At 36.9% G+C, this 23,262-nt stretch overlaps 1 protein-coding gene across 2 annotated transcripts in view; it reads right to left on the reverse strand.

Moving 5' to 3' along the window:
* LOC150084315 (fibronectin type-III domain-containing protein 3A-like) overlaps positions 1–23,262 on the reverse strand; it is a 441,928-nt gene that overhangs the window by 134,837 nt on the left and 283,829 nt on the right. For both annotated transcript variants that reach the window (XM_090375975.1, XM_090375974.1), the window contains exons 11-12: positions 8,175–8,228; positions 3,087–3,211 (exon numbers count right to left, since the gene is read on the reverse strand). In XM_090375975.1, the coding sequence (XP_090232101.1) occupies positions 3,087–3,211; positions 8,175–8,228 (179 nt within the window). The remainder of the gene's footprint in view (positions 1–3,086; positions 3,212–8,174; positions 8,229–23,262) is intronic.

Here is a 23,262-nt window from a genome sequence, read left to right on the forward strand (position 1 = left end):
GCATTGGAGGCAAATTGCTGCTATGCATAAAGGGATGGTTGAGTGGGAGAAGACAGAGAGTGGTAATTAATGGACACAGCTAAACTGGACTAATGTTATTAGTGGAGTCCTCGGGGGTTCAGTGTTAGGTCTATTGTTGTTTTCTGTATTTATATATGATATTGATGATGGTATATCAGGGTTAATATCTAAGTATGCAGATGATACGAAGGTTGGCAGGGTTGTTAAGGACACTAATGACAGTACGCTGCTGCAACAGGATCTAGAAAAGTTGAGCAGATGGGCTGGTATGTGGCAAATGAAGTTTAATATTGACAAATGTAAAGTACTACATATGGGAAGCAGTAACCCTAGAGTGACATATCAACTCTGTGGTATTACACTGACAGTGGTAGAGAATGAAAAGAACCTGGGAATAATTGAGCAGGCAGATATGAAGTTTTCTGAGCAGTGCAGACAGTCTGCAAGAGTAGCTCATAGTGTCTTGTCAATGATATACAGGAATTTTTCTAGCAGGGATAAGAAGGTGATTATCCATTGTACAGGGTGGCCACTGAAAGACTGAAAGGTTTGTAAAAATCATAACTTGTTCATTTTTAATCTTTTTTATTTTCTTTTTTTAAAAGGTTATAGAGCATCCCTTGGAGATTAAAATGGCTACGTATGATGTCCAGCAATGAGTAAAAGTCGTTGGGTTTTTCTATTCCAGTGAAAGATCAATTATTGAAACTCAGAGAAAATACCGGCAACATTTTAAAGTCCTCCTAGCGATAACATGATTCGGAACCTAATCAGCAGGTGTGAAAGAACTGGATTAGTCGGTGATCTACCGGGAAGAGGTCCTAAGTGCACTGTGCGCACTGATGCAGCAGTGGAAGCTGTATGGCTGAGTGTCCTTGAGGATGCATCTGCCTCTACCTGTCATCGCTTTGCTCAACTAGGCATCACCAGAACATCGCTTCAGAAGATTCTGAAAGGGTGGTCAGTCTTTCAGTGGCCACATTTTAATCTCCAAGGGATGATTAAAAAAGACTAAAAATGAACAAGTTATGACTTTTTCAACCCTTCAGTCTTTCAGTAGCCACCCTATATAAGGCAATGGTCAGACCACACCTTGAGTACTGTATACAAGTCTGCAGGCCTCATTTTAAGAAGGATGTAGAGCTGTTGGAACGAGTACAGAGAAGGGCAACAAGATTAGTGAATGAAACAAAGGGTTTCTCTTAGGAAGAAAGGCTTAAATTTTGCAAATTACAGTGTCTGGAGACTAGGCACTTGCGAGGTGATCTGATTGAGGTGTATAAAACCTTGAATGGTTCGAACAGGCTCAATGCTGATGGGATCCTTCCTCTTGCTCAGAATAATCACCTGAGAGGGCATAAATTCAAATTGAGGAAAAAACAGATGTAGGATAGATGTGAGGAAGTTTGCCTTTAGCCAGCTGGTAGTTGGTTGGTGGAACAGACTTCCATCCTTTGTTGTGGAAGTTGATAGCTTAATAAATTTAAGGCTGAGCTGGACAGGTATTTGGAACAAATGGAGGGGTGAAATGGGAGCGGTTTTTTTTTTTTTTTTTTTTTTTGCTGATGCTGCATAAGCTTGCTTTCTTGCATCATATGCCTCTACTAATGTTAACTCCCTCACTTCGTTATATACATGTCACATCTGTAAATCTTTAATGAAGGGCATCTCCTGAACAAGAAAGTCCATCTCTACCTTGTAACTCTGTGCCAAAAACAGTATTCTGTACTGCTATTCAGTGGCAGTTTGTGCTGTTTATGTTGAGGTGTTGTTTCACTGGCCACTTTGCAATCAAGAAGCAGCAAGCTGTCTTCCTTTTCCTCCTTTTCTTAAAATTTTTAACAGTAACTATGAAAATAAAACAAAATAACAAATTAAATAAATAATTGCTGCTTCCTGACAATGATTCCTTCATGTCTCGAGAAGGGGGGGTGACATTTTGCAGAATAGATGTGTGGAAGTTTGCCTTTGGCCAGCAGATTGTTGGTTGTTTGAACATCAGCTGTTGTGCTAATTCGAATAAATTCAAGGGAAAACTAGGCAAACTATGACTATTGGAAAGGATAGACGTGTGATGTGGAATATTTATTTTATCCTGTATTTTATTATTTTCTGATGCTGCTTTATAAGCCTGCTTTCTTGCATTATATGCCACTACTATAGACTATACTATATACTATAAACAAAATAAGATTAATAATAATCAACAACAATCAACTCTACACCAAAATTTGTGGTAAATGTCAATGAACACCCATAACTTTCTAAATATACACAAAATGACATTTTTCATTTCTTTGGCCAGAAGCATTGTTAACTAGAAAGATTAAGTTAACTAGAAAGCTAGCTGCCACCCATGTTCCTGCATATGCATTTAGCACTCATCTTTATGTGACCTAACCAGAAACATGTCAGACTGGTTATAATAATAATAAACAGACCATCACTTTTAGTCAATTTAAAATAACAAACAAAATCAAAGACATTTGCTGGTGAGTGACCTTTAGCCCCCATAGCCAAGTGGTCAGGAGCGGGAGTGCAGTAACACACGCTCTTTGAGTAGACGGGTGTTAAAGCCCCGGACTGCTAAATACTATTTCCCTCACCATGAATTGTCGAGGAGGCTCCCATCCTAAACTGGATTGATAAATGGCTGCAGTTTATCTTTAGCCCTGTGGTGGGAAGATGGACATCACAATCCCATGTCACAAGTTACCGTCTCTATCAACTAAGGTACACGGGTCATTCCTACAGGACAATCACAAGTAGGAAAATAACAATAACGTGCATTCATTACCTAAAGTCCTCAAGCAGTCATTGCAAACACTGCTGCAGTCAACACACAATTGTCAAAGCAGCAGTGAACCAACAGACTACTGCCAAAGAAGTGTGATGGTCCACTGCTAATTCTAGATTATTCCTGAATGTGGCCCTCTACACAAACATTTATAGTAAATATTAACAAACATAATTAAAGCATTTTTTTTTTTTTTTGCCAGAAGCATATTGGAACTTCTTACAAAACAAAATTAATTATGAATTTGAAAAAGGCCACTTAACCTTACCTTTTGCCCCTGTCATTCACAGCTGCCACTCTAAACCTATAACATGATGCAGCATTCAGCTTAGTCACTTTGAACTGCTTCTGGGCACCAGTATAAATCTCAACAAACTGACCATTTCCAAATCCCTACAAAATGGGGAAAAAAACTATTCAAGGTTTCAAAATTTATATAGTATTAATGGTAAATAAAATAAGTAGCTCATTTTCTTCGATCTGTTTCATTTGTCTGTTTCTTCTAAGTATTTGTGTAATCTCTCTTTCAATTCAGAAACTTCCCACCCACACTAAACTAGGTGTAGGTTTATTCTAACAGGCAATTAATTTTTGACCTAAAGGCAGAATTTTTGTGTCTTCAAATATTCTACAAGTGTCTTTTCTCAGTGTATGCAAAAACCTAAAAACTCGAGAAAGAGAAAAGGTTGTTGCCTTCAGCTTTTAAATACTTCAGTCAGGTCACCATGCAGATACCGAGTTTACGAACATTGTAGCTTGCATAACTGAAGTCTCTCTATCTGTCTGTAAGGATAGGCCTTAATGTCAGTAACTAATCATGCTGCTCTTCTTTCTGCCATTTTCAGTAGACCCACACTATTTCTAATATGAGGTGGCCAGACCTGAATGAAAGATTCAATATGTGGCAGAATAATTGCTTTTATAATGCAAGAATTGCCTCCTGGTTTTAATGGCAAGGTTCCTGAATATCACTGATCGAATCTCATGAGTTATTTCACTCATGAGACTGGCCACCACTCAGGAGTCTGGCCACCTCATTCTAATATGAGGTGGCCAGTTCTGAATGAAAGATTCAATATGTGGCTGAAGAACTGCTTTTATAATGCAAGAAATGCCTCCTGGTTTTAATGGCAAGGGTCCTGAATATCACTGATCGAATCTCATGAGTTATTCCACTAATCTGTCCTCACTACTCAGAACTTCATATTAACTTGCATATTTGTTCCTTGGTCATTTTTCATTATCTTTAAGTTTGTTGCATTTACTAATGTTATTTATCTCAGTTGCTATTTTCCAGATCATCAAATATCTCATTTGACTATTATTACTGGCAAAATTATACAAGGAAACAAAGCTTATACAACGTCAGCCATTAAAGAAAAACCACTTCATTTGTCCATTTCTTCTAATAATTTGGCTAATCCTTTAAATTTATTCAAACTGGCTACTTTGGCAACACCAAGTAGAAGTTTGTTCGAGCAATCAATTATTCTGTGGCTGGAGGCAAATTTCTGCACATCCATCCCACAACCATCCTTTCCAATTTAAATTTATGTCCCTTCATGTGTGTGTGTATGTCTCGTCCAAGAAAGAGTAAGGATGCCATCAGCATTTACTGTACTCAGTCCATTTGAATCTTTAAATACTTCAATCGCATTTCTTCACAAATACCAAAATTCCAAACCCATTCCAATAGATCTACATTCTTCCATTGAGACCTCCAAACATGTATGCAGTATTTAAGATGCAGTCTGACTGTTGCCTTATGCAATCAATAATTATGTCTTGTCTATGCTGGCAAAATTCTAGTGTTTCATTAAATTAAGGGACTTAAGCAGCCTGCTTAAATGTTGTTTTTATTTCAGTGAATCAGGGCTTGGAATGAATCTTGTAATTACATTCTAGTTCATCATATGCATCAATAATGTCATGTACATTCTGCACATGTCATATTTATGAGAGCTGTTTTGTAAAATTTTTCATTTCAAGTCCGTTGAATTAAACTTTGTTTAGTGATGCCACTCAAAGCTACTTTCATGAGTTCAAATAGTTCACGCACATTTAGGTTTCAAACGACAATTATGAGAGATTCTTGTCAATATTAAAAATGTATTGTACATTTAAAAGATCCAGTTGATTTTTGAGTAACATGTATTTTTGTATACCTTTGAGAAACAGCATTTATATATTGCCTCATTATTTGTTTGTATGCTGCAGTGCAGAACAGATTTTAAATTTAAAAAAAAAAAAGGTACAGGCATTTGGGTCTTGCTTTATTGCAGCTTGGACTATGTATGGCCTGAAAAAGTATTAAGGACTGCATATGTTATAGCTCTGCTGTTCAAAGAGAATGATATGCTGAGGTTTAAGGCATATTAGATGTTAGCAAATTCAGTTCCTGAAAATGCATTCAGTAGATAAATTTATCCAGAATAGGTTGCTGATGGTATGCAAAAAAATGTACTTTTTCAGTTAACCGACCCAGTATAAAATATTAAATTGCATATTAAAAATGATTGTTAATATCTATCGTTACTTAATGAAACCTGGCCTTCATTAACTCTGTATGGCAGAGTAAACAAGGGTGAAATGAAATTTGGCAGTTACTTTTCATTTTTTAAACTCTTCAATTATAGGGGAAAAAAAAAAAAAAAATGAAGGGACTGAAGGAAATGAGCTACTTATTTTATTTACTACTGATGCTATATAAGTTTTCTTTCTTTCATCATTTTGCAAAAGATAACCTAGTGAACTGAAATTTACAATTCCTTGTAAGTTTCAATCTCTGTTTGCTGGGTATCTTAATTGTTGATAATAAGGTAATTATATTTATTAATAAACCATTCCAGTACCCATTGAAGATAGTCAATATGGCGGATAACTTTTCAGCAGCCTGGATTTCAGTTGCGGGGGATTTCAGAGACTGCTGGGGGTCATACCAGGAGAAGTAAATACATGGGCTGTGTTAGGGGAGCTAAGAATAAGAACAGGTGCTATATGCTTGTGTGTACACCAATGCTAGGAGTTTGGTAAATAAATTTGATTAATTTGAAGTGCTGGTAAAAACAGAAGATATCGTTGGGATATCAAAGATGTGTGACACAGATATGAGGAATGCAGAATTGGAATTTGGGGAGTACAGTGTGTACAGAAAAGATAGACAGGATAGGAAGGGAAGAGGGGTTATGCTCTTAGTTAAGAAACACAAAATCTAAGGAAGTGCAGCCAGTTTATATGGGTGGACAGTGCAGTGCTGAGTCAGTTTGGTGTGACATAAATACCGGCAAAGCAAAATTGAAAGTAGGAGTGTGTTACAGGCCTAATGACTCCGATGAGTAAAATGAACAACTGTACAGAGAAATAGAGTGAGCCAGTAAATCAGATTGTCTTATAATGGGGAATTTTATTACTCACACACTAGCAAGGTTTTGTGGATTTCCTGGACGATTGTTTTCTACAGCAGCATATTCAGCAGACAACTAGAGGGATTAATACTCTCGATATAATGATCAATAGTAATTCTTCATGCATTAAGAATCTGCAGATAAAGGAACACTAGGTGGCAGTGATCACAGTGTGCTGAAGTGGGATTTACTCAAAGAGGTAACTACCATCAGGAGTAAATGGAAGGGTTTTGCTTTCGTAAACGTGACTATGTTGGTCTGTTTCTATACACTGGGACCAACTGATGATGTCACCAACAGCAAATTATAAATGGAAAGCATTCAAAGAATTAATCTTGGAAGCCATTAGGCTTTTCATATCAACTAAGAAATATTGTTCAGGATTTAGGTCTAAATGGATATCATATGAACTAATATGACATCTTGGCAGAGATGAAAAATGCATGGGATACATATAAACTGACGACAGGTGACACAGAAGCCTATGGCAGATATAAGCTGGTCTGTATCAAGTCACAAAGGCCATTAGGCAGATTACGAGAAATTTTTGGCAAATGATGCAAAAAGAAAAACAGCAGTGAGTTCTTTACTTGTGTAAACTCCAGAAGGAAGGGGATGAATCAGATTGGTCCACTTCATAGCAATGGTCTCGTCTGACCAATTTGATTAGTCACAAAGGAAATGGATGCAAGAATAATTTTGATATCACATACTCGGATATTAGGAAAGCTTTTGATACCATTGCACAGTGTGGCATTGGGGGGCAAATTGCTGCTATGCATAAAGGGTTGGTTGAATGGGAGAAGACAGAGTGGTAATTAATGGACACAGCTATACTGGATTAATGTTATTAGTGGAGTCCCCAGGGTTCAGTGTTAGGTCTAGGGTTGTTTTTGATATTTATCAATGATATTGATGAAGGTATATCAGGGTTAATACCTAAGTTTGCAGACGATACGAAGGTTGGTAGGGTGTTAATGACAGTAATGATAGTATGCTACTGCAGCAGGATCTGTAAAAGATGGGCTGAAAGGTGGCAACTGAAGTTTAACATTGACAAATGAAAAGTACTGCATATGGGTAGCAGTAACCCCAGAGTAATGTATCACCTGTGTGGTACTATACTCAGGGTGGTAGAGAATGAAAAAGATCTGGGGGCAATTGTGCAGTCAGATATGAAGTTTTTTGAGCAGTGCAGATGGTCTGCAAGAGTAGCTCATGGTGTCTTGTCAATGATATACAGCAATGTTTCTAGCAGGGATAAGGAGGTGATTATCCCCTTGTATAAGGCAATGGTCAGGCCACACCTTGAGTACTGTATACAGGTCTGGTGGCCTCATTTTAGGAAGGATGTAGAGCTGCTGGAACAAGTACAGAGAAGGGCAACAAGATTAGTGAAAGGAACAAAGGGTTGCTCTTACAAAGAAAGGCTTAAGTTTTGCAAATTACAGTGTCTGGAGACTAGGCACCTGCAAGGTGATCTGATTGAGGTGTATAAGGCTAGTTTGAGCAAGTTCAATGCTGATGGGATTCATCCTCTTACCCAGATTAATTGCCTGAGGGAACATAAATTCGAAATTGAGGAAAGACAGTTGTAGAATAGATGCGTGGAAATTTGCCCTTAGCCAGCAGATGGCTGATTTCTGGAACAAACTTCCATCTATCATTGTAGAAGTGAACAGCTTAAATAAATTCAAGGCAGAACTAGACAAGCAAATGGATGGGTGAAATGGGAAGGGGTTTTGTTTTTTTTTTTTTTTTTTTTTTTGCTTGTGGTGTATAAGCTTACTTTTTTGGATCATATGCAACTGCTAATACTAGGATCAATTAATCATATCAGTGATTTAATGACTTCAGATAGCAGGAAAAAATCATGTACCTGCCACTGGAGCAAAAAAATCTGTTATACAGGAAAAATTATAAACTTAAATAGATATAAATAAATAACTTACCTCATCGTATTCTAATACATAACCAGAAATCTTTGTACCATTGTCAAATGGTGCCTAAAGGGAAAAAATATTGGAAATTTTGAATTAAAAATGATAATTTACATTACATTTTACTTAAGACTTTTATTGTGATTTTATTTCATTAACAAAATCAATAATGAGCATCAATAGGTTACAGAGGTAATGTTATCACTGATACAGCAGCATAACTTGTCTTGTTAAAAAATATTCATTTCATTTCTTTTTTTCTTTTTTATGAATTAATCAGATAAAGTTTTCTTTAAGCTAAATTTTTGATATATAAATCAGTCTGCTAATACATACCAACTTTTCTGTGTGTGTGTGTGTGTGTGTGTGTGTGTGTGTGTTAAATGTAATTTAAAGCCAAAATTACAGTTCATGTAAAAAATAAAAATAAAAAAATAAATAAGCAAGGTATGACAAATGCACCAAAATGTGCAAAGCAGCAGTAAAGGATGCAAAAGTATACAAGTCTGATAAAGTTTGCATAGATGAAGGTGAAATTACACAAAATGCCAAGGACAAGAAGGGTAAGGATAGCAGAAAAAAGAAGTATTGTAGATATGAAAAAAGGCAAAAGAATATTAATATCCTAAAAGTTATGATGAATTAAGAAAATTATGCAAAGCAATTTGGAGGTGAAGGAACTGTAAAGTAAAATACAATAAACGGTGTTAGAGCTGTCACCAGATATTGGGTGGGCAAATTCAGTTTTAAGTTGAATACAGGGATGGCAAAAATGCAAAGTCTGATATCAGCTGAAGTAAATATTGATACATGGTCAGGTAATTCATCAGGGAAATACACCTAACCATCTATCAGGAACTGCATTATTATACTTGTCCATAACAGTATAAGAAATATGAAATATATATATCCAAAAAACAAAAAGAATAAAATTAGCACATTCTTATACAGTATTTACAAGGTAGTCCCAATGCAGTGTCAATGATATGAAAATTATTAAGGGAAAAATAAGGATAAGGCTAAAAAATATAATTAAGTGTTTTCAGAGTGGGAAAAATATGTAAATTTTTTAGTAAACTTAGAAAAATATTTTAGTGTTGGCATTTTGTGGAAAATGAGAAGAATTAAAATAAATAGGAACAAGCACATGGTATAGGGAGAGGTATTAAATTGAGGATGGGTAAGGGATTAAGGCATAGTTAAATAAAGATGAAAAAAAGCAATAGAATGAGGATAGCAGGAATGTTCGTATCACCCTCATATTATACTAATAGCTATACAAATGGAAAGGAAGGTAGAAAAAGAAAGTAGAAAGGTAAAAAGTATAGAAAAAGTTATTAAAACATACTGGGCTAGCTGGAGTTGTAAAGCCCAACCTTTTAATAATGGCTCTGGCTTTGTAAGTATTAGTATAAAATGGAGATGAATACCAAATGCTTGTACTGCAGGGAAATAGCAGGCGAAAAAATATGCAAGTCAAAACAGGCCTAGAAACGAACCAAAACCGAAAGTATAATAAGAAAGGGGAATGATACCTGGAGTTTTCAAGTAATACAAATTTGTATTAAGTGGAAGGAAGACAGCAGGAAAATAAAGTGCACATATTTAGTAGAGTAGATGAATGTATCTAAGGCATAACTACATTAGTGACTTAGCTACAGGATAAAGTAATTTATAGCAGTATAATGGACTTAATAGAGAGCTGTGAAGAAATGGAAAAGATATGGAAATAGTGACTTCTATAGTCGTATTTTGAACAGATAAGAGCGTATAGATACATAAGAGTAGTGTTAGAAAAGAATGTCTATGACATAGAAATGTGGTTGGAATAAAAGGACTTTACCGATATAAAGTCAAAAGATATACAAAAATAAAAAAAAGTACTGAACATAGCCATAATAAAATGAATAGAAAGTAGACCAAGTGATATGGCTACTATATACTCAATAAGTATATAGTAGTATAATTGTGTAGGTATATAGTATAAGCAGTGCTTTTTTTTTGTAAAAAAAAAATAGGTGCCAGTACTTATTCTTTGCTATCGGGAAAAATTGAAAATATTAAAAGTACTCTAATTTCTCCCCCCCACCCCCCCGATATTGTTACTTTAGTAGTAATTTTTTTTTTTTTTTAGAATAAGAAAAAGAAATTCAGTATATTAACACAGTTTATTAAGCATAAATTTATTATTCAAGTATATAAAAAAATAAGTAAAATATGAGTAAAATAAGTAAAAATAATTTCATAATAAAGTTTTTGTAGAATATTCCAAATTTTTATTAAGTTCTCATCCGACACCCTATGCTGACTTCTTTTCCTGCTCTTTGTATCGGTTGATGAATGACGTTTCCGAAGCAGCCACGAATCGACATATTTTGCTGAATCACAGCAGGTCAGCGGACAGACCACAATTTTAAGAAACTGTTTTTGTCATCAACGAAGCACTGGTTGGCGATCAGATTTATTTCTGAAAATCCTCATTCACATTCACTCAGTGAAATTGGTATCGTACTCAGGGCGTTCATCAAATGCTTCAATTCTTCGGAAACCTTCTTATCAATTAGGTATCCGCGAATTGCATTTAACTCTAATTGATAATTTTCTAACTTCATTTTCACCAAATGCCAACAATTCATGTTTAGAAGGTTTAATACCTTCGTTGTCCTCGTTTTCCTTCTCTCGTCATCAGTATTGTCACTAGTTCTTAAATGAAATTTTTTTTTTTTTTTTTTCTTTTTTTTGAACTGTCCAAAATATCAGTATCATTCAGATATTCAGGTAAAGTAAAGTGTAAACAGAGATAGGGAAAATTTTCGGAAAACTGTGTATATCACACTTCCACGAAATAGCAGATGATTATTTATGGGGTAAAAGAAAATCACTTTTCTAATTCTCGAACGGTGCGCTTACAGTTGATTCACAGAGGTGGTCCAACCTACGATCCGCGAGGAAAGTGAACAAAAACAGCATTTTAAATTTTATTATCAAAAAATTTTTCTCATTAAATGTTTTGTTCAGTAAATGCAATTGTGTATTGTACTTAATTAAATTTTTGAATATTTTCAATTTTACTTTTACATGCAACAAGATATAGAAAATGTAACACACTAAAGAAACTTTGAATTTTTTTGAATATGGCCATGGTACTGGAAAAGGTTGGACACCACTGAATAGAAGGTGGGCCAGAGCCCACTGGGAATACCCCTTGATCTGCTCACTCTTGACCAGCGCGACTTCTCCGTATGTGAGACAAGTGGTCAGATAGGTTTTACCAGGTACCGCTAAGTTATACAATACTAATCACTTTAGCTCTCTTAATTCGCGCAGCAGCACTAATTGCCTGAAGGCCAGAAATTCGAACAGGCCATAGCAAATTAATTCTCTCCTAATCCGTTCGCTATATGAAAACTTTCTTCCCTCAACCGAAACTATTTTAAATGTAACTTCCAAGGGGAATTCAAAATAATTAAATAGAGGTCCGACTGAGTAATTTAGAATTATAAAAATGGTTATACAGTTTTATAAAGAAAATATTTTAACAATACAGTAAAAAATGCAAATTTAGTTAAATAATTTTAAGCTTATTTGAATAGTAGGTAAACATGTGAAAAAATTTAAGGAATATTATAAATTTTGAAGTGCATGGCATCCAAATGTCACATGTCACTGTTAACAAAGGTGCCGGTACGCCGTACCGTCACAAAAAAAGCACTGCGTATAAGTATATAGTAGTTATATCACTTAGTCTACTTTCTGTTTCGAAATACAACTATAGAGGTCACTATTTCCATTTCTTCACAGCTCTCTATTAAGTCCATTATGCTGCTATAAATTGCTTTATCTTGTAGCTAAGTCACTAATGTAGTTATGCCTTAGATACATTCGTCTAAAATGCCCCAGGGGGATCACATCTGGTGAGCATGGGTTTAGCACACCCAGGGTCCTGAGCTGGATATCATCATTCTTCTCTTTCTTGGTGATTCCCTTCTGCTTCTCCCTCTCTCTTTCGGGGTGGCTTGAAAAAAAATTTATTTTGGCTGATGCAGCAAAAGCATTGGGCTTCCTTGCACCATATGGCTAGTGTAATAATAATAATAATCTACAAAATATGTGTGGTTTATTTTCCCACCATCTTCCTTCCACTTCATATTACTTAAAAACTCCAGGTATCATTCCCCTTTCTTATTATACTTTCAGTTTTAGTTTGTTTCTAGGCCTGTTTTGACTTACATATTTTTTCACCTGCTTTTTCCTTGCAGTACAAGCATTTGGTATTCATCTCCTTTTTATACTAATACTTACAAAGTCAGAACCCTTGCTAAAATGTTGGGCTTTACAACCTCAGCTAGCCCAGTATGTTTTAATAACTTTTTCTATACTTTTTATCTTTCTATTTCTACCTTTCTTCCCATTCGTAGAGCTATTAGCGTAATACGAGGGTGATAGGAACGTTCCTACTATCCTCAATTCTATTGCTATTTTTGTCTTTATTTAACTACATCTTTATCCCTTACCCATCCTCAATTTAATACTTCTGCCTATATCATGTGCTTGTTTCTATTTATTTTAATTCTTCTCATTTTCCACAAAATTCCAACACTAAATCATTTTTCCAAGTTTACTAAAAAAAAAAAAAATACATATTTTTCCCACTCTGAAAACACTTAATTATATATTTTAGCCTTATCCTTATTTTTTCCTTAATAATTTTCATATCATTGACACTGTATTGAGACTACCTTGTCCATACTATATAAGAATGTGCTAATTTCATTCTTTTTTGTTTTTTTTTTGGCTTCATTTCAACATTTCTTATACTGTTATGGTTATGGACAAGTATAGTAATGCAGTTCCTGATACATGGTCAGGTGCAGTGGTGTAGCTACCATGTAGAGGAAAGGCAATTGCCTCTAGGCCAGGGCCCTTTAGGAGCCCAGCGTCTTTGGCTGTCTCCTCTTTTTGCAATTTTCATTAATTAAGCAGGGGCCCGAACATGTTCTTTGCCTCCGGGCCTGAAAAAGGTTACTGGTCAGGTGTTGAATACCTGATCATATATTAATATTTACTTCAGCTGACACAGATTTTGCATTTTTGCCATCCCTGTATTTGACTTATAACTAAATTTGCCCACCCATATCTGATGACAGCTCTAACACCTTTTATTACATTTTACTTTATTTTGTTTAATCATATGGTATTAATAATTTTACTTTACAGTTCCTTCACCTCCAAATTGCCTTTGCAATTCAGCCCATAATTTTCTTAATTCATCATAGCTTTTAGGATATTTATCATAACTTTTAGGACATTCTAACATTCTTTTGCCTTTTTCAAATCTACAATACTTCTTTTTTCTACTATCCTTACCCTTCTAGTCTTCAGCACTTTGTGTAATTTTCATCTCCATCTATGCAAATCTCATCAAAAACTTATCTATTTTTACACGCTTATATATAGATATATTTATTTATTTTATTTATTTTTTTTACCTCAGTGATTTTCAAAGCAGTATGAATAGTTGCCAACTCTAGCCTTTTGGAAAGCTGGGCATCAGGTGGTAACCATAAGTAGGGGAAAAAAATATATTTTTTGGCCTAAAGAGGCAAAAAATAGCTTTTCTTGCAAAAAGCAGAAGGAAAATAGGAGATGAGATTTTTAGAAAAAGCAGGATTTTTTAAAGTCCACACCACTATAAATTAAATTTCACTAAAAACAATCATTTTATATTAATATGCAGCCATTGCATTATTTATCAGTATAATATGCTTTGTTGGCAGTCTGTTGTATTAATATAAGAATTGTTACAATTTATGAGTTCAGGAAGGTGAATAGTTACAGTTTGAGTACAGAGAGACACCAGTGCACCTGCCTCAATGTAAAGAATCACGGGATAAGATAGGCAAAGGCCTAGAAGAGCTTTATACAAAATTTTTTACCAGGAAAACAAAAAAGTATGAATAACATATGGAATGGTTATGAAAACATGGCGAATACAGAGAAAGTATAGGATCTGCACTCTGACCAGCACTAAACAGATACAGCCAAGAGAGTAGGTAATAAAATAAAATACACTTTTAGAGAATAGTAGATTAAGCAAACAATTTTTAAAAAATAATGGCTTTTTTCATATATAATTGGAAGTGAGTTAGGTAAAAATTAATGTTTTCAATTCACATTACTGAATATAACAATATGGATGGTTTAGTGCAGAGATTGTTATAACCACTATATACAGGTGGTGTAATGGCAAATTCCTAAGTGTAATAAATAGCTCTGTTACATTTTAGCATGATGTTGTAGCTGTAAGAAACTTTCATTTGGTTAAGGCTACTTTTCATAAAGAATCTGATGAAAATTTGAAGGAATATTGTTTCTAACCAATTTTTGATAAAGTTTTTAAAGTGCTTGTTTAATATGACGTGGTTACTATAAATAAGTGCATATTTAATACACTGTGCTGAAATAATATTCCTGTGGTCTTTACATGAAATATTAGAATGCCAGTGACAAAAGTGTACAATTTGGAATTTAAATGCATTTCTTTTATCATATAGATTAGATTTACCATAACTTTTTCATTTGCATCTCTTTGTGTAATCTCTGAATCTAGGAAGATTAAGGTGTGTGTCGGTGTCGACTATAGTTTTCTTTATTGTGAGTTCTTACGTAGATTTCTTTTTATATTTTGTTAAAATTACAGTTTATATAACAATCTCAGCACTAAGCCACCACACTGTTCTATTCAGTAGTATGAACTGAAAACACCCCTATCAAGCAGATCTACCTCAATAGTTGGATGAAGACGACAGGTAGAAATACTGACCTGCAGGATCTAAAGATAGGCCAAGTGGGCTTGGTGAGAAAAATGTAATAATTTATTAAAAATTTAGTAGCTTACTGGCAGTATAACAGTTAGCCCTACAGCTAGCAGTCCAAACAATTATATATGTATGATTGGGGGGAGGGGAGGTGTTATAAGAGTATAAGAGGATGATAAGTAATAAACTGGGACTAAATCAGGTGAAGAAAGGGAAGAAGCAGGATAGCAATAGTATAAAAATTAGAACATGAAAGCATAAAGACTTAAAGAAAAGAGAAAACCATATGACAATGGTACCTGGATGTACCGGGAACCTAACCGCCTATCTGTTAAATTTACCTTACATAATATTATTCTACATTTACATATCATTCCTTCATATCTTGAACTAGTATGTTCAAATTTTGCTTTAATTATTTATAAGTAATTGCATTAGAAATAATAGTAAAAAATTATGATTCACAAAATTAAACACAATTATACCACATTAAAGGAACTATTGAAAACAACAATGAGTAATGAAGAAGTGCTAACTGCTACTTTTATTCAAGTGAAAGCAAAAAAAAAAAATCAAAAAATAAATAAAATTAAAAATGCAGAATAGACAAGGGGCCTACACTAATCCAGCAAGTACAGAGGCACCATGTCTTGCTTAAACAATAATGAAACTGCTGCTGTAAACCCCCAGCATTATTTGTGCCTTTTTTGTGCCACAAAAAAGGAAACCCTCACTGTACCAAACTAATGTTCAAATACAAACTCCCACTTAAGAAGAAAAACGCAGGAATCACAAAGATCACTACATCGGACATACCTCCCCTAAGGCCAAAGTGATGGCTGAGGCAGAGAGTGGTGCCATTTAGTGTCATACCCAATAACTATCACCCACCAGTGGATGCAAAAAGCCAAAGCTAAATAGGTCCACCTCCATAGTTGGATGAAAATGACGTAGAAATACTGAACATACTGCATCAAGTGTGGTATAGGATGAAGTGTTCAGGCCTCAGGCACAAGGGTTGGTTCAAAAAGTTGGAGACACTCTCCCAAGGGAGACAGTGGAACAAGTGGCCCTGTTCTCTATATGGCTATCACAAGAGAAGAGCAAGAACATCCAGCCCAACCAACTGGAAGTGCATCCTGTGCAACTCTGCTAGTCACCACCCAGGAAGGATGAAAGAGCCAATGAAAGAAGTGGAACAGCAAAATGAATACATTCATCATGCAAACACACTATGAAGTAACCAAGCTAGAGACCTATATGGTAACATACAGGATGAAACTACATATCATGTGGTTGCAATGGTTCCAACCATTGAGGTCATCAAACAGAAAATAGCAGACCAGGGATAGACCATAGACCATTATGAACCTGATTACTCCTACAATCTTGGAAGAAATCAAGTAGGATGTGAGGAACCATTGACAAAGAACAAAGAATACAGATCCAACCGAACCAGAACTACAGTAGAGACAGCAAGTACAAGAAATACAACCTGGAGCAGCCAAAGTGAAAACAGGCAAAGTTGTGATACCCAGAACAGAGGAGTGGAAGAAGGCCCTAGAAAAATTTGAGAGAATGGACCCCACAAAGACCCACACCATATTGAGGCAGAGCCTCAACAGAATCCTGTGGCAAGTCATGGGCCACCTCAATTGGCAAATAATACCGGATTACCTCGACAACAACATAGTAACACTAGATGCCAGCTGCACAGCCATTTACTGTGCCGCAATGGAAGCCAACAGGATGAATGGAAGAAAAACCAGAGATGCCAAAAGAAAACAAAACATAAAAATGAGGAACCACCAGCCTGGGCAAGAAGGCTACAGCAGAAGATTGAAGAGGCAAGAGTGAAGGTAGACCAACTGACCAGATACCAATGGGGTAACAGAAGTAAGAAGCTGATAAGAAAAGTGAAGACCACTCTCAATAAAAACATCAACAGCACACACAAGACCTATAATCAAAGGATACCTGGACACCCTTAAGCAAAACATCCTTGCAATCAGCAAGAGTGCTTGCCAATACAGGAAGAGTGCCCGGAGGAAAACAGACAACCAGATATTTGATGGGAATTAGAGAGCCTTCTACAGGAACACAGGACAAGAGGAGAAGGGCAACAGAACCCTTGACCAGAAGGCACTCAAGTTCAAGTTCAGGAACAACCTGTGATGTTATGGCTAACTTTGCTACGAAGCAGTGAAGTCAGCCATAATAGCTGTGCCCCCAGGACAGACCTAGAATAGAAGAAAACTAAAGACATACAAGAGATGACAGAATGGGAAATTTGGGAAAAAGAAGTGCAACAGTCAATCAGGAAGTTCCACAACTGGCAAACCCAGGGACAGATAACATCCACAACTACCAGTACAAGAAGTTCAGTTGTGCACACAGTCGAGCAGTTCACCCAGATGATAAGGTACTCTTGACTCAATGAATCACCTATCTGAAGGTGAAGGACAAAGACACCACAAATCCAGCAAAATACAGACCTGTCTCAGAGCAATGTACAGGATCCTGACCAGCTGCATAACCAAGAAGATATCAAACCACTTGGGGAGGCAGAACATCATGGCTGGGCAGCAGAAGGGATGTAAACAGATGACCAAAGGATGCAAGGAAAAATTGACCATAGACACAGCAGTTATGAAACAAGCCTACAGGAAGCGACACAACCTGTACACAGCCTACATCAACAACAGTAATGCCTTTTTTGACTCTGTACCCCATACCTGGCTGATAGAGATACTGAAGATCTATAAAGTCAACCAAACACTGACACTTCCTAGAAGTAACCATGGCAAAATGGAGGACATCTTAACCAGACCAATCCCCATCAGAAAAAGAATCTTCCAGAGCCCACTGTGGTTCTGTCTAGCACTCAACCTACTGTCCACTATACTCAACAATAGCAAGCATGGATAAACCCTTAAAGAAGGGAGGAAAACCTGTACATCCTCTCTGATATACATGGATGACATAAAACTATGAGGCAAACAAGAATCAACTCCAACAGTTACTCTGGATCACTGAAGAGTTCAGCACTGACATCAGGGTGCATTTTGGCCAAGACAAATGTAAGACCCCAGGGGAATCCATCTGGCCAAAACTAACAGCTGAAGACCAGTGAGGAGATTGAAGCTATTACAGAGGGAGAGGCCTTACAAATAGCTGGGTATTATGCAGTCAGTTCTTGTTAGAACAAAAGGAGATCAAGGCCTGCCTGACTGAAAAATACCATCAGAGATTGAAAAATACCATTAGAGAAGTTTTTCTTAAATTTTTGCCATTTTATTGACTTAATTGGCATATTAATTTATTTTCTAGAAGTCGCTTTATTTTCCAAGTTACGATACTTAGTTTATTTTGAATTTAGATAGAGATTTTGTAGGTTATTACTTAGTATTGGTTAAACTTGTACCATTCAAAAATTTCCGCCATTGTTTATATATCTTGAAATTGTTACATATATCTTGAAATTTATAGCGTAAAACTAGATAGCATAATACATTAGCATTAGCAGAGGCATTTGATGCAAGAAAGCAAGCTTATGCAGCATCAGCCAAAAAAAAAAAAAACCCACTTCCACTTCACCCCTCTGTTCGTTCAAAATACCTGTCCAGCTGAGCCTTAAACTTATTTAAGCTATCAACCTCCACCACAAGGGATGGCAGTCTGTTCCACCAACCAACCACCCGCTGGCTAAAGGCAAATTTCCGCACGTCTATCCTACATCTGTCTTTCCTCAATTTGAATTTATGCCCTCTCAGGTGATTTTTCTGAGCTAGAGGAAGAATCCCATCAGCATTGAGCATGCTTAAACCATTCAGGGCTTTATACACCTCTATCAGATCACCTCGCTGGTGCCTAGTCTCCAGACACTGTAATTTGCAAAACTTAAGCCTTTCTTCGTAAGAGCACCCCTTTGTTCCATTCACTAATCTTGTTGCCCTTCTCTGTACTCGTTCCAGCAGCTCTACATCCTTCTTGAAATGAGGCCTCCAGACCTGTATACAGTACTCTAGGAGTGGCCTGACCATTGCCTTATACAATGGAATAATCACCTCCTTATCCCTGCTGGAAAAATTCCTGTATATCATTGACAATACTCCATGAGCTACTCTTGCAGCCCGTCTGCACTGCTCAGAGAACTTCATATCTGCCTGCACAATCACCCCCAAGTCCCTTTCATTCTCTACCACTGTCAGTGTAGTACCACAGAGTTGATACGTTACTCTGGGGTTGCTGTTTCCCATGTGTAGTACTTTACATTTGTCAATGTTAAACTTCATTTGCCACCTCTCAGCCCATCTGCTCAACCTTTCCAGATCCTGTTGCAGCAGCATAGTGTCAGTAGTGTCCTTGACAACCCTGCCAACTTTTGTATCATCTGCAAACTTGGACATTAAGCTTGATATACCATCATCAATATCATTTATAAATACAGAAAACAATAATGGACCCAACACTGAGCCCTGATGGACTCCACTAATAACATTAGTCCACGATGAGCAGTGTCCATTGATTACCACTCTCTGTCTTCTCCCCCTCAACCACCCCTTTATCCATAGCAGCAATTTGCCTCCAATGTCACACTGCTCCAATTTGTGTAGCAGTCTTCCATGTGCAACAGTATCAAAAGCCTTTCTAAGATCCAAGTATATAATATCAAAGTTATTCCCTGCATCCAGTTCTTTTGTGACTGCATCATAGTATCCAATCAAGTTGGTCAGGCAAGACTTCCCCTTAACAAAACCATGCTGTGTCTGAGCTATAACTGAAGTCTTGTCTAAATGATCCTGCAGTGCTTCTTTAACCAGTGCCTCCATTAATTTTCCTGGAACAGAAGTTAAGCTCACAGGTCTATAATTACTTGTGTCAACCTTTGATCCTCCTTTGTGAATTGGGGTCACATTTGCACATTTCCAGTCTATCGGTACCTCCCCTGAGTCCAAGGAAGCTCTCATAATTATGGCTAAGGGTTTGCTTACTTCCTTTGCTGCCTCCTTTAATATAACTGGATAGATCCCACCACCCCGTGTGCCTTTCTTGTGTTTATCTTCAACAGTTTCTCCTCCACTTTACTCCCAGTTATTTCAAGATTCTGTAGCTTACTGCTAGAGTTGAATACACCTCTGGCATTCCCCTTGCTGAATAACTCCTCATGTGTGAATGTCGATGCAAAATATTCATTTAGTTTGTTAGCTACCTGAGCAGGATCATCAACAGTTGACCCATCAATATCAAGTGGACCAATCTGATTCATCCCCTTCCTTCTAGAGTTTACATAAGTAAAGAACTCTTTGCTGTTTTTCTTTGCATCCCTTGCCAAGGATTTCTCGTAATCTGCCTTCGCCTGCCTAACCTCCTTTGTAACTTGGTTGCATATCAACTTGTATCTATCATAGGCTTCTGTGTCATGTGTTAATTTGTAAGTATCCCATGCATTTTTCTTCTCTCCCATATGCCTCATTAGTTCATCTGACATCCATTTTGGCCTAAACCTTGAACAATATTTCTTAGTTGGTATGTAAAGCCTAGTAGCTTCCAAGATAAGTTCTCTGAATGCTTCCCATTTTGAATTTGCTGTTTGGTAACATCATCAGTTGGTCCCACTGTATAGAATTTAAATACTGTCTCAGTCCATCGTAGTCGCCTTTACGGAAGCAATAACCCTTCCCTTTACCCCTAATGGTAGTTACCTCTTTCAGTAAATCCCACTTCAGCACACTGTGATCACTGCCACCTAGTGGTTCATTTATCTGCAGATTCTTAATGCATGAAGAATCACTGCTGATAATCAAATCAAGAGTATTACTCCCTCTAGTTGCCTCCCGAACATGCTGATGTAGAAAACAATCATCCAATAAATCCACAAAAGCCCTGCTAGTGTGTGAATAACCAGCCCCCAAATTCCAGTCAATATCTGGGAAATTAAAATCTCCCATTATAAGACTCTCTGATTTACTGGCCCACTCTATTTCCCTGTACAGTTCCTTATTATACTCATCAGAGTCATTAGGCCTATAGCACACTCCTACTCTCAATTTTGATCTCCCAATGCTTATGTCACACCAAACTGACTCAACACTGCACTGTCCAGCGATGTCGACTGGCTTCACTTCCTTGGTTTTTATGTGTTTCTTAACTAATAGCATAACCCCTCCCCCCTTCCTATCCTGTCTATCCTTTCTGTAGACGTTGTACTCCCCAAATTGCAGTTCTGCATCCCTTATATCTGTGTGACACCATGTCTCTGATATCGCAACAACATCTGCCTTTGATGTTTTGAGCAATACCTCAAATTTATCAAATTTATTTACTAAACTCCTAGCATTGGTGTACACGCAAGTATACCTGCACCTGTTTCTATTCTTAGCTACCCTAACACAACCCATGTGTTTACTTGTACCGCAATGGCTCCCAGCAGTCTCTGAAATACCATGCATCTTGTTTTTCAGGCTTCTGCTCATTCTAATAGAAGCAGTGCAAGAATCTCTTTCACCTCTGCCAGTGGCTACTGTCAATCTATTGGTCTTTGTCTCCCCCCAAGCTAGCATTTTTCCGACCCACCTAACACTGCCTCGATAGCATCAGCAAATATTCTTGCACCCTTTCTATTTAAGTGTATCCCATCCCTGTAGAAGCAATCTCTCCTGTTAACAAGTACAGTCCAGGCTGAAAAAAATTCTACCCCTTGAGCCTTGCACAATCTTTCCAGGGCCGAATTGATCGACAAGCCTCTCATCATATACTCCCTCCTATCGTGTCTGTGCAGAATTGCAGACACTTTCAAATTCAACCCTAATTCTCGGCTTTTGTTCATCTTTTAATTACTCTACTAAGCTAACAGATTATCTGTTAGCTTAGTAGAGTAATTAAATCTGTTAGCTGAGTAGAGTAATGTCAATTAATCAATTAAATTTATAAATCTTATTAATTTTTATTGTTAATTAAATTGTATTTAAACAGAAATCATGCCCAAGACTAGAGCAGGAAAGCAACATGCACAAAGTAGCGGAAGTGCTGTGGTTCAGGGGAGAACTGAAGAGGGCAATTCTCCAATGTATCACAGTCTAAAAAAAATTTGCAAAATGTGACATGTTCGCAGACTTTCTGGAACAGGACATGATCTAGCCATTGAAGATGTCTTTATGTGTGCTAGATGAAGAGAATGTGAAGAAATTAGGTGCCAACTCAGCATTTGGACGACCATCTGAGGGTTTGACGAGTCGGGTAGATGCCTTTGAAGGAATTAAAATGGGGGTGGGGGCGTCAAGCTCTCAGCTGCCCAACTCAATGCCACAGCTCACTTTCGTGCACCAGCAAAACAGTGGCAACATTCAGGACAGAATGCACAGGACCCACAGTTATTGTTGGTGACTTAATTTTCAGAGAAAGGAGAAATATATTGTGCAAAAAGGATGGGTGGAATAGAAGCAGGGTATGTATGCCAGGGGCAAAAGTTGATGACATTGTAGAGAAGATATCATTTAAAGACAAGAAAGGTTATACAGTTGTACATGTTGGCAATAATGACATTAAGTGTAGGAGATATGCTGATTTACTTAACAAGTACAGTTCAACGTTGAAAAAAAGTTGCAAGTTAGGGTTAAATTTTAAAGTGTCTGCAATCCTGTCCAGAAATTCCAATGTGACCAGGGATCCAACATAACAGAACTTGTTGTTTCTCCAGGTTTAATTTAGTCAGAGTATTCTAGATCTGTCTAAGTAAGGGGTTATCATTTTTTTTGTATTGTGTTGTATAGCTTGGATAGCACTAATGGAGTCGGTATAAATAACGCTGTGCAGTCCAAGGCTATGTGGATAGCACAGAGTTCTGCAGTATAGTTGCTGCATTCAATGGGGAGTTTTTTTGGACATAGTGATGTTAGGAAATACTGCTGCTGCACTAACATGCTTTTCAATTTTAGATCCATCTGTGTAGATCGGTGTGTACTGGCCGTGCTGGGTTCTCAATGTGGCATGTATTTGTACCATGTTCTGTTGGAACATGGTGTGTTTTCCCCAGGCTGTGAATGAAAAGTCACACGGCAGTATATGATACATCCATGGTGAGATTGCATGAGAGGCAGTGGGCTGTATCTTACTCAGGTCAATTTGCCAGTCAGCTTGTAGTGAGCGAAGACATATCCCGGTTGGTGGGTTTATAGATGGGTAAGCTCTATAAAGGTTTTCTCACTTAGGATAGAAAACACCATTCCAAGTGGGGTGGTTTGGATGTCCTTTGAGTTTTTCGGCATAATTTAATAAAAGCA

The sequence above is a fragment of the Mastigoproctus giganteus genome, chromosome 6, assembly GCF_048544385.1.
Source record: "Mastigoproctus giganteus isolate SK-2022 chromosome 6, ASM4854438v1, whole genome shotgun sequence".
Taxonomy (NCBI): Eukaryota; Metazoa; Arthropoda; class Arachnida; order Uropygi; family Thelyphonidae; genus Mastigoproctus; species Mastigoproctus giganteus.